Source organism: Hemicordylus capensis, chromosome 16, assembly GCF_027244095.1.
Source record: "Hemicordylus capensis ecotype Gifberg chromosome 16, rHemCap1.1.pri, whole genome shotgun sequence".
Lineage (NCBI taxonomy): Eukaryota > Metazoa > Chordata > Lepidosauria > Squamata > Cordylidae > Hemicordylus > Hemicordylus capensis.
The window spans coordinates 7,751,319-7,763,513 of NC_069672.1; the positions used below are offsets into that span (position 1 = coordinate 7,751,319).

The following is a 12,195-nucleotide window of genomic DNA, read 5'->3' on the forward strand; positions in this document are numbered from 1 at the left end:
CCTACTCCTTCATGTCCAATCAGAGGACAGCCGCTGATGGCATGAAGCTTTTCCATTCTGCTGGCAGTGCAAAGTCTGCTGGGAAGGCCCCAGCTGTTTTTGGACAACAAGTCCCATAATTCCCAGCCACTGTGGCCAATAGCCAGGGATTATGGGGGTTGTAGGTCAACATCGGCAGAAGGGCCAAGTTAGCCCTGCCAACACTGGCCATAACCCTCCAGGGCAGAAATCGTCCCCAGCCCTACTTGGAGATACAGAAAGTCAAACAGAAGGAGCCTGACTTTCTGCAGGCCAGCCAGGGGCTCTATCACAGGATAGCAACATGCCTGCTAAGCTCAGGCACTGACAAAGGGGTCTCCCACCCTTATACCCAGCCTTGGTGTGGACTCCGTGGAGGTGGGGATTCTCTTCCAGCCAATCGGCTGCTCTTGTCTGCGCACACTGGACCAGGTGTCCAGGTGATGTCACAATGGCTGCATTTCACAGTGGTCAAGAAGGACTTGATCCAGCACCAAGCGGTCACCTGCGGGGAGCCCTAGGGATGGCAAGGGGTAGTGAAAGGGGCCAACCTGCTGAGCGGGCGGAGCCAAGCGTGACATCAGCAGACGGGCAGGGCAATATCTTTGGCCATTGATGGTGCCGGTTTTTCAGTGAAACACCACATATCCCTTGCTAGTGCATGACCACGTTGGTCCTCCACTTTGGTAAGACGGTTATTGTGGGTGGCATGAGGAGGGGTCAGAATTAATTAGGGGCCCATGTTGGTACATTTAGCAGGGAGTTTGGAAGGAAATGGAGTCATAGGAATGTAGGAACATCGGAAGCTGCCATACTGAGTCCAACTCTTGGTCCGTCAAGTTTAGGATTGTCTACACTGACTGGCAGCAGCTCTCTACAGTTTCAGGCAGGAGTCCTTCTCAGCCCTACCTGGAGATGCTGCCAGGGATTGAACCTGGAACCTCTATGGCTCCATCCCCTAAGCAAATCGCCGCATTAAACTGAGTCAGACTATTGGCCCATCTCACTCAGTATTGTCTACACCAGAGCTGCACAACTTTGGACCTCCAGCTGCTTTGGGACTACAACTCCCATCATCCCCAGCCACAGTGGCCAATATAGTCGAGGATGATGGGAGTTGTAGTTCAAGATCTGCAGCCTTGGTCTACGCTTCTCCTTGGGATGAACCCTAAATACCCTGAAATTCAGAGAGAATATCAGTCTTTAGGCTACAATCCTTCGTTACATGAAAGGAAGCCCCTCTGTGTTCCACCAAGTCAACCAAACTCTTTATTGAGCTCTAATCAATAAATTAAATGAGCAGACAGCATGAGGAAAATATAATAATCTGAAAGGGAGAAAGCAGACTTTTCTTTGAGATGATGCATGCAGGTCTTGAAGGTGGCATTAGGAACATAGGAAGCTGCCATATACTGAGTCAGACAGTTGGTCTAGCTAGCTTAGTATTGTCTACCCAGGCTGGCAGCAGCTTCTCCAAGGTTGCAGGCAGGAATCTCTCTCAGGCCTGTCTTGGAGATGCTGCCAGGGAGGGAAGTTACTGGAGAAACCCCCAGCATACTGGAGAGACCCCCCGGAGCCAGGAGGTGACTTTTCGCCTCCCTTCCAGGGGTCTACGCATGTGTAGCTGTAGTGCGCAGCCGCGCCACGGCTACTCACGATTTTGAAAACCGGGTTTGCAGAGCGCTCGCTCCGCAAACCCAGTTTAAGGGGAGGGGTACTTAGGCGGCACATCCCCTAGCCCGATTTCGGCTGATCGTCAGAATAGCCTCATTATTTGTGCTTGCTTTTTTTTTTCTTAATTAAAATAGCATCCCTCAAAGTGTGACCAGCATCAGTACCATGGTTCATAACACAGAGAAGGGGCATTTATTTTATTTTATTTTATTTTTACATTTATATCCTGCTCTTGCTCTGAGGAACTCAGATGCTCCTTGGTTACATGGTTATGGTTATCTTAACCATGTCTTATCCCTGCTAACTGAGCAAAGAGGCATTTTGGAAGGGCGGTATATAAATCAAATAAATAAATAAATAAATAAATAAATAAATAAATAAATAAATAAATAAATAAATAAAATAAAGAGGCACCTTTTTAAAGGTCCGCTAACATCATTTAAAGGGAGAGGAACTTTCAGTAGTTTGCTGCCGGAAGCCCTTAGCCCGATTTCTCCTGGTCGTGAGAATAGCTTCAGTATGTTTTGTGGTGGAATGGGGATTTGAACCCAAGTCTCCCTGGTCCTAGTCTGGCCCTCTAACCACCACGCCACATTTCGCCCTTTCTCCTCACACCACAGTCCAGGCAATAAAGTCTTCTCTGAAACAGCTCCAGATGCAACGAGGAAAGTCTCTCTTGGTGCCGATTGTCTTTTCCTCTTCCCCAAATCTGAATTAAAATTAATTCCCAATTGCCAGATCTTTTGCACAGTTTCCGCAGATGAATAAATGGCAGTAATCATGAGTAATGCCAAATTCAGGCCGGTCCAAATGGAAAACCTTTTGCAAGACAAAGAAATGTCCCAGGAGGTAGCCTCTAACCGGCTCTGCTAACCCAACGGCCACCTTACAATTCCATTAGAAAGATCCTCCCTTTCCTTCCAAATTTCCAAGCACATTAACGGTTGTGATGTCATGAATTCTGGATGCTTTCCATCCCCAGCTAAGTGAGCAAAGAGGCACCTTTGTAAAGTGGCAATTCTGTTTATTGAGCAGTGGGGAGAGCAACTGGCCCTATCCGTCCCCAGCACAGCATCCCTCCAGTGGCTTTTGGTGGTGTCGATACTATGTTTCTTTTGTAGATTGTGAACCTTTTGAGGACAGGGAGCCATTTTGTTTATTTATTCTTAGCTATGTATACCGCTTTGGGAACTTTTGTTGAAAAGTGGTATATAAATAATCGACATATTCGTATTATGGGGTTGTATTAATTCCCTGTGTCTCTTTTCACAGCCTCCGCTTTCCCGTCATCTCTCAGCCATTGCCCGAATCATGAGCACCAGCCAAAGGAAGGGGGCGCTGGCAACTTTCAAGCCGAGGCCTCTGGGCCTGAAAGAAGGTAGGTTCACAAGGTCCCCCACCCACCCTATTCCAAAGTATTATGGTAACTGAGACCGGCTAAATGCTGGCTTACCCCATAATGTTGGTGGGGGGCCAGCCCTCTTTCAAAACCCCTTTCAGTTGGATGATACAGATTATCTACCAGTGCTGCTCAGCTTTGGCCATCCTACAGATGCTGGCCTCCAACTTCCATCATACTTGGCTATCGGCCTCTGTGGGTGGGGATTATGGGAGTTGTAGTCCAAAAACAGCTGGGGGGAGGCCTATGTTGAGCAGGCCTGATCTAGACCCTTTTCAGTCTGGCTTTCGCCCTGGGTTTGAGACTGAAACTGCCTTGGTTGCCTTGGTGGATAACCTACAGATGAACAGAGAGTTCATCCCTGTTGGTTCTGCTGGACCTCTCAGCGGCATTCAATACCATCGACCATGGTGTCCTTCTGGACCACCTCTCAAGTATAGGGATTGGGACTGGTGCATCGGAGTGTTTCCGGTCCTTTCTTGGGGGGGGGTTCCAGAAAGTGGTCCTGGGGGACTTCTGCTTGACTCCTTGGCCTATGGGGTCCCACAAGGTTCAGTATTGTCCCCCATGCTGTTTAACTTCTACATGAGACCACTGGGAGAGGTCATCAGGACGTTTGGGCAGAAATGTCATCAATACGCAGATGACACTCAGCTCTGCCTTTTCCTGACATCAGATCCTAGGGAAGCAGAGGATGTCCTGAACCGGACATCCAGTTGGGCTGGAGGCGGTGATGGGCTGGATGTGGGCTAGCAAACCGAGGTTGAATCCAGACAAGATGGAAGTGCTGGTGGTCAGTAGGAAAGCCAACCCATGAAATTGGTTGCCCAGAGATTTAGGGCCAACCAACGGAAGTCCTTTTTCACACAATGCATCATCAACTTGTGGAATTCTCTGCCCAAGATGTGGTGTTGGCTACTCGTTTGGATGGCTTTAAGAGGGGTTTGGATAACTTGATGGAGGAGAGGTCTATCAATGGCTACTAGTCGGAGGGCTATAGGCCACCTCCAGCCTCAAGATGCCTCTGAATACCAGTTGCAGGGGAACAACAGCAGGAGAGAGGGCAAGCCCTCAACTCCAGCCTGTAGGCTCCCAGAGGCATCTGGTGGGCCACTGTGTGAAACAGGATGCCGGACTAGATGGGCCTCCTTGGGCCTGATCCAGCAGGGCTGTTCTTACGTACTTATGTTCTAGGGTGATTCAACCAGCTTTGGATGGGGTTGTACTCTCCTTGAAAGAGCAAATGTACAGCTTGGGGGTGTTGCTGGACTCGGCTCTGCTTTTGAATGCTCAGGTGCAGGAAAAGACAAATATCCTAATGTTCTTGAGGGGCTAGGTGTCTACAGGCAGGACATTTTCTTTTATGGGGTAGTGTTCCACTCTTCCAATGAGCCACAGCCCCATTCCCACACAGGAGTCTTTCCCAGCCCTACCTGGAAACGCTGCCAGCTAGTGAACCTGGGACCTTCTGCATGCCAGTAGATGCTCTACCGCTTAACTACAACCTCATCCCCTAGAAAGAATATTTTACAGACAGCGATCACATATAGTCACCCATCCAAATAGAAACCAAGGTGAGCCCTGCTTAGCAAAAGCCCCAATTCGGCTCTTGCCCCAGCGGCGATCCTAACAGCTGGGCAAGTTTATCTGGAAATAAGCAGTCCGGATCATGCAAGGGCATGAGCTTCAAAAGCACCGGGGAAATGCAAAAGCAGGGCTTTGAGAAAGCGTTTTTGTTAGAATTCTTTGGATCGGATGCGTATCGCACACCTGACCGGCTCCTGTGCTTCCTGGTCCTCTCCATCCCCACCCAGGTCTAGCAGGCATGTACCACGAAGAGCTGCTCTGCGATGCCACCCTCGTAGTGGACGGCCAAAGGTTTCGTTGCCACAGGTGGGTCGTGATTTGCTTGCACATATGATGCTTCTTTTGCTGGGTTCCTGGCTCTTGCTAGCCTTTTCCACCCTTTTTGCAGGTGATTTGCTCAGGAGCAGTACAAGGTATCACATTCGGAAGCTGCCATCTATGGAGTCAGACCCTTGGTCCATCGAGCTCAGGACTGCCTACACTGGCTGGCAGCAGCTCACCAAGGGAACAGAAGAACAACCCCGCTGGATCAGGACCAGGGGCCATCTAGTAGATAAGTGGAGCCAGCGTGGTGTAGTGGTTAGAGTGCTGGACTAGGACCGGGGAGACCCGAGTTCAAATCCCCATTCAGCCATGAAACTAGCTGGGTGACTCTGGGCCAGTCACTTCTCTCTCAGCCTAACCTACTTCACAGGGTTGTTGTGAAAGAGAAATTCAAGTATGTAGTGGGCTCCTTGGAGGAAGAGCGGGATATAAATGTAAAAATCATCATCATCATCATCATCATCATCATCATCTAGTTCAGCATCCTGTTTCACACAGTTGTTCACCATGTTGCTCATTGTCTGAGGGCTGATCTGGCACAATCAAATCCCAATGCTAGTAAGGCACCCAGGGCAAATCCATAGAAGTGTGACTTCATCTCCAAAGAGCCTCTCCAGCTAGTTATACAACTGTCTGCTAAAAACAGTGGTGCTAGTCCAGAAGGACAAAGGGTCGAGACATGAATCTGTCACCATCTTTCTGGGGTGCCTGTGTCCACAAACGCTGCAAGAAAGGGGTCCCCTGACATAGGTACATAGGAACACAGGAAGCTGCATTTTACCAAATCAGACCCTTGGTCCATCTAGCTCAGTACTGTCTACCCAGACTAGCAGCGGTTTCTGCAGGCAGAGTTGCAGTTTCTCCCAGCCTGATCGAGAGATGTCAGGGAGGAAATTTGGGGCCTTCTAGGAACATAAGAAGCTGCCATATACTGAGTCAGGCCATTGGTCTATCTAGCTCAGTATAATCTTCACAAACTGGCAGCGGCTTTCCCAAGGTTGCAGGCAGGAATCTCTCTCAGCCCTCTCTTGGAGATGCTGCCAGGTAGGGATGTGCAAAATATTTCGGGCACAGAATGATCTGTTCCCGAAATGAGCAATTTTGGGTGATTCGGGGCTGAACCGAATCACCCCCGATGTCCCCCGATATTTTTCGGGCCTGAGCCGAATCACCCGAATTTCGGGCACAAAAAATTCGGGTGATTCGGTTCATGGTTGATTTGGGGGGATTTTTTGAAGTTTTAGTGACTTTTGGGCAGTTTGGGGGCATAGCATGGGATCTGGGCAAAAAGAGTGGGGTGGGGTGGTAGTGCCTAATGGGTGCAGGCTACCACCCCAATTTCAGGGGGATTGGGCAAAGGGCTGATTTTTGGTGAATTTCTGAAGTTTTCATGTCTTTGGAGCAGATTGGGGCAGATTGGGGCAGAAAGTGGGGACTGGGGCATAATAGTGGGGTGGGGTGGTAGTGCCTAATGGGTGCAGGCTACCACCCCAATTTCAGGGGGATTGGGCAGAGGCCTGATTTTTTGGGAATATTTGAAGTTTTGGTGTCTTTGGGGCAGATTGGGGGCAGAAAGTGGATCTGCCCCAAAAGAGTGAGGTGGGGTGGTAGTGCCTAATGGGTGGAGGCTACCACCCCAATTTCAGGGGGATTGGGCAGAGGCCTGATTTTTTGGGAATATTTGAAGTTTTGGTGTCTTTGGGGCAGATTGGCAGAAAGTGGATCTGCCCCAAAGGAGTGGGGTGGGCTGGTAGATAGTGCCTAATGGGTGGAGGCTACCACCCGTCCCCAATTTCAGAGTGATTGGGCAGAGGGGTGAATTTTGGTGAATTCTGAGGTTTGTCTTCATAAGGTGAAGTGTGCTAAATTGATTACTTCCTCATATTCATAGTAATTGAGAGTGTGAAAAAGTGAAAGTGGGGTCATGAGAGTTGTCTAATTGAAAAAAATCTCATTTGCTATGATAGAATGAGAATTCACACCTCAGAAAAAACTTCCACCCCACCCCACTATTCTGCCCCAGTCCCCACTTTCTGCTCCAATCTGCCCCAATCTGCCCCAAAGACATGAAAACTTCAGAAATTCACCAAAAATCAGCCCTTTGCCCAATCCCCCTGAAATTGGGGTGGTAGCCTGCACCCATTAGGCACTACCACCCCACCCCACTCCTTTTGCCCAGATCCCATGCTATGCCCCCGAACTGCCCCAAAGTCACTAAAATTTCAAAAATTCCCCAAAAATCAGCCCTTTGCCCAATTCCCCTGAAATTGGGGTGGTAGACTCCACCCATTGGGCACTACCACCCCACCCCAAAATTTTGCCCCTGGGCCCCTTTTTTACCCCCTGAATCGATTCAGATTCAGATTCAGATTCAGATTAAATCCGAATCCAAACCGAATCAAGGGTGATTCGGGTGGCCCATATTCGGGCACAAAACAGAACAGGGGTGATTCGGTTCGGGTCCCGAACCGAATCACCGAATTCCCGAATTGCACACCCCTACTGCCAGGGAGGGAACTTGGAACCTTCTGCTCTTCCCAGAGTGGCTCCATCCCCTGAAGGGAATATCTTCCAGTGCTGACACTTCTAGTCTCCCATTCATATGCAACCAGGGTGGACCCTGCTTAGCTAAGGGGACAAGTCATGCTTGCGACCACAAGACTAGCTCTCCTCCCAATAATAGGTGCATAGAAATCTGCCATATAGTGAGTCAGACCCTTGGTCCATCCAGCTCTTTATTGTCTACACTGACTGGCAGCGGCTTCTCCAAGGTCGCAGGCAGGAATTTCTCCCATCCCTACCAAGATGAAGAAACAGGATCCTTTGCATGCTAAACCATGCTCTTCCAGGGAGTTATAGCCCCTTGATCTGAACTTGACGTCCAGTAACTTTGGCTCTCCTTTTCATGCAGAGCACTGCTGGCAGCCGTGAGCCCATACTTTCGGGATCTTTTCACCAAAACCTGCAAGGAGTCCAGTGGGGGAGAAGTTCTTCTCCAGGATGTCACACCATCTGTTGTCCGAAGCATCCTGAAATATATCTACACCGAGGAGCTGTCCCTCACCCCTGAGCAGGGGGCCTCCCTTTTCGCAGGGGCCAGTCGGCTACAGGTGATTCCACTTCAAGATGTCTGCTCCAGGTGAGCCTTAGAACATAAGAACAGCCCTGCTGGATCAGGCCCAAGGACGCCCATCTAGTCCAGCATCCTGTTTCACACAGTGGCCCACCAGATGCCCTCCAACTAGTAGCTGATGATAGACCTCTCCTCCATGAAGTTATCCAAACCCCTCTTAAAGCCATCCAGGTTGTTGGCTGTCATCTTGTGGCAGGGAGTTCCACAAGTTGATTATGCGTTATGTGAAAAAGGCCTTCTGTTTGTTGGTCCTAAATTTCCTGGCAATCAATTTCATAGGTGTCCTTTATGTAATTCCAAAGGTGCCGGTCATTTGGACCTGCTATAGTTAGACCTGCATCATGACTAAGGCTGTACAGGAGAACCTCATTATTCGAGGGGTCTGGCTCAGTCCAGCCTGGCTACTCCCCCACTTTCAGTGATTTCAGCTCAAAGTCCTGGTTTGCTGGATGGGCAACTCCAGCAGTCTCCAGCAACCACCAGTATTCTGTTTCCCTAGTTCTCTCCCAGGTTTCTTTTGCCAGCTTTTCTTTCCAAGTTTCTCTCTCTCCAGTCGCCTTTTGCCAGCTCTTAGAGTCTCTCAGTCTGACTCAACTGGACTCCAGCTCTTTTTAGCAGACAGCTCTAGACTGAACTTCTCCAATTCCACTGCTCTCCATCCCTCTCAAGCTTCCCCAAAATATACACTTCTTCCATCGCATCCGTTCAGCCAATCAGAACTCAACAAAACATTCCCTCCATAATTTAAAATCATTTCCCCCTCCAACGCCCAACTGATAGATTTGCCAAAACCAAAAGTGAAACAAGAATAACACAACTGAACTTTTACCCTATACAGAGACCAACTATAATACAAAACACTTTTACAAGGGAGATGGGGTTTGTAAGCACAAAAATCAATGCAGGTTTACAATTCATTTAAGTGGACTTATTTGCCGCAAAAACCAACAACGAAAAAAACCAGGAGGTCTAGGCCTCATTGCTTCAAACTTTCTATTCCCCTCCCCTATCCCTTGCATTGATAAGCAGACTCCTCCTCCTTGCCTCAGATCTTCTCCATCCCCTCAAATCCTTTATTCATTCATTGACCTACGTTGTCTGGGGCTTGACTGGGTGTGTGCGCTGCATGTACACCGCCTGCAGAATAGGACTGATCAGGTCTGTTAACTCTCATCTCCATATACTTCGGTTAACATGTTCAGAACATAAGACCAGCCCTGCTGGATCAGGCCCAAGAATACCCATCTAGTCCCGCATCCTGTTTCACACGGAGTCAGAGTCATCGGTCCATCTAGCTCAGTATTGCCTACACAGACTGGAAGTGGCTTCTCCAAGGTTGCAGGCAGGAGTCTCTCCCAGTAGGGATGTGCAAACCGGTTCGGTTTGACCATTTGGGGTCGAACCAAACCATCCCCTGTTCAGTCTGATCCTGGACCGAACACCCACCGACTGTTCAGGGGGTTCATGGACATTTTTTTTAAAAAATTTTTTTTACTTACCCCCTCAGGGGGAGTTGTTGGGGGCAGCAGGGGGTATGCGGAGGTTCCCCCTCTCCCCTCCGGCCTCTGTTGATACCCCTAGCAGCCAGCTGGCTGGCTTTTTGGCCACACAGAGGCCAACTGCGGAGGTGCAGCAGCCTCCAAAATGGCTGCCGTGCTGGAGGGAGAAGGCCCAGAGGGGGAAGAGCTGGCTGGACGACCGGGGGAAGGGGGAACCTCCTCAGACACACACACCCTGCTGCCTCGAACTCCTCCCCCAGAGGGGGTAAGTAAAAAAATTTTTTAAAAAAATTAAACGTGCACAACACCCGCCCTGGACTGAACCGGTATGGGGGTTCGAGGGGGTGCCAGACCGAACTGGCCTGGTCCGGTTCGGGTCTGGTCCAGACTCGAACCGGACCACACCCCTGTCTCCCACCACTATCTGGAGATGCCGAAGGGAACATGGAACCTTCTGCATGGAACCTTCTGCATCCCATTCCCCTAAAGGGAATATCTTACTGCACTCACATGTAGTCTCCCTTTCAAATGGAACCAGGCTAGACCCTGCTTAGCAAAGGGGACAATTCATGCTTGCTTCCACAAGACCAGCTCTCCTCCCATCGACCCGCTTTGACAAAACAGAGTTAAAGTTCTCAGGACTCTGTGGCAAGCACCAGTTTCTGTGGTGGGAACACATTTGCATCAGCCACACTGCATCCATGTTGCCCTGTTCAATCCTGTTTCTTTTTTTTTCACCGCCCAGGTACCTTGTGTCCAATCTCTCCATCCAGAACTGGCTTGAGATGTATTCCTTGGCTCAGGCCCACAAGAGCGGGCCTCTGCTTCACGCCATCATCCAAGTCCTCAGCAGGGATTTCGAGACCGTCGCTGAAAAAGAGGATTTCCAGCAGCTGGATTCTAGCACCCTCATCGCCCTCATCTCCTCCAGTCACCTCGCGGTGGCCTCCGAACTCAAAGTCTACCAAGCCGTGCGGCGCTGGGTGCAGTTCCAACCGAGCACACGTGGCCCCCTCCTCGGTGTGCTCATGCGCCACGTCCGTCTCCCCCTCCTCACTCCAGGGGAGCAAGCCGAATTCCAGAGAGACCTCGAGGTGTGGGGAGATCTCGACCTGCAGTGGAAGGAGATGAAAGGCGAAGAGAGACTGCAGCGGAGCGGGGGACTCCGGCAAGGCATGTGCAAGCCGCATATCCTGAGCATTGACACACAGATGTGGGGACAGCAGCCGCCGGAGACCGACGAGCCACACATGGGCTGCTACGATCCCCAGACGGAAATGTGGGAGAAGCTCCCCGGGTTGCGGCTCTTGTCACACGCGTGTTGCACGGCGGACGGAGACACGGTGTATCTCTCCGGCGGCGTCTACAAAAACGCCTATTCGACCGCTGCCTACGAGTTCAGCTCCTTCAAAGGGTACTGGGTGCAGCTGCCCTCCATGGCCGTGCCCCGTATTGCGCACGCCTTCCTCTTCTGCAACCGCAAACTCTTCGCCATAGGAGGCTGGCAGAAGTTCCAGACTTTCCTCGGCTCGGGCGAGAGCTTCGATCTCTCAACGGAGACATGGTCCAACATCCCCAAGCTTCCATTTGCACTCAGCCACCCGGCCTCGAGCGTCTTCCGGAGCAAGATCTACCTCTGCGGGGGCGCGACGGGCATTTCGGCTCAATGGCTGTTCCACCGCGGGTTGTTGATCTACGAGACCAGTTCCACCACTTGGAGTCAGGTGCCCCTCTCGACGGGGTTCTTTGCCGCAGGGGCTGTGCCGGTGGAGAACGGAATCTACGTCATTGGCGGCTACGCCGAGAAGAAAACCCGGGAATGGGTGGAAGGGACCCTTGCGCCCGAGAACCGCCACAGCACCCGCAGATGCTTCTTTGTCAACGAGACTGGCAGGATAAGCCACAATAGCGGCATCCCCAAATTGCCACAAGGGATTGCCAATGCGGGCGTGATCAGCTGCGGCAAACGGATCTATGTTTTAGGAGGAGAGGACTTAAACCAGTGCTACAAAACGATCTACTACTGGGAACCTGGGGAGCCCCGGTGGCATCGGAGCCTGACCGAAATCCCGGTGTCCCGCGAGGGCATCAGCAGGTTTGCATGCACAGCCCTGCAGCGACCCATACCTCACATCCTCCAGCTTTTCCAGCAACCCTCTCTTGTTCCGGTGGCTGCTGTCAGCAGAAAGTAGTCCTCTGTATTTAACTTTTGAGTAATCCAAAAGAAAAAAGAAAATCAAGTGGGTGCATGCAGAATAATAGTAAAATGATGGGTGGTCTCCATGGACTGGTTGTGAGGTGTGCTGTGGAATTCACTGCAACAAGATACAATAGCTATGAATTTACCATAATTTCCCAATTATTCATATTTATTTATTTATCTATTTGAAATATATATACTCTGCCCTCTCCACTGCACCTATTGCTCCAGGCGGCTCACGACATTAATAAATTAGATTCAATATAAAACAATTTTTAAAATTGATAAAATTAGGCATGTTAAAAGACCAAGATAAAACAAAATGTAAAAAGGTACAGCTCTTAAATTTTTGAATTAAAGG

General features: G+C 50.2%; 1 protein-coding gene across 1 annotated transcript; it reads left to right on the forward strand.

Moving 5' to 3' along the window:
- The first annotated feature begins 502 nt into the window (after positions 1–502).
- On the forward strand, positions 503–11,985 carry LOC128338671 (kelch-like protein 3). The gene is made up of 5 exons (XM_053281414.1): positions 503–704; positions 2,965–3,070; positions 4,906–4,984; positions 7,914–8,141; positions 10,380–11,985. The coding sequence occupies exons 2-5, from the start codon at positions 3,004–3,006 to the stop codon at positions 11,824–11,826; spliced, it is 1,821 nt and encodes a 606-aa protein (XP_053137389.1). The 5' UTR covers positions 503–704; positions 2,965–3,003; the 3' UTR covers positions 11,827–11,985.
- The last annotated feature ends 210 nt before the right edge of the window (positions 11,986–12,195 follow it).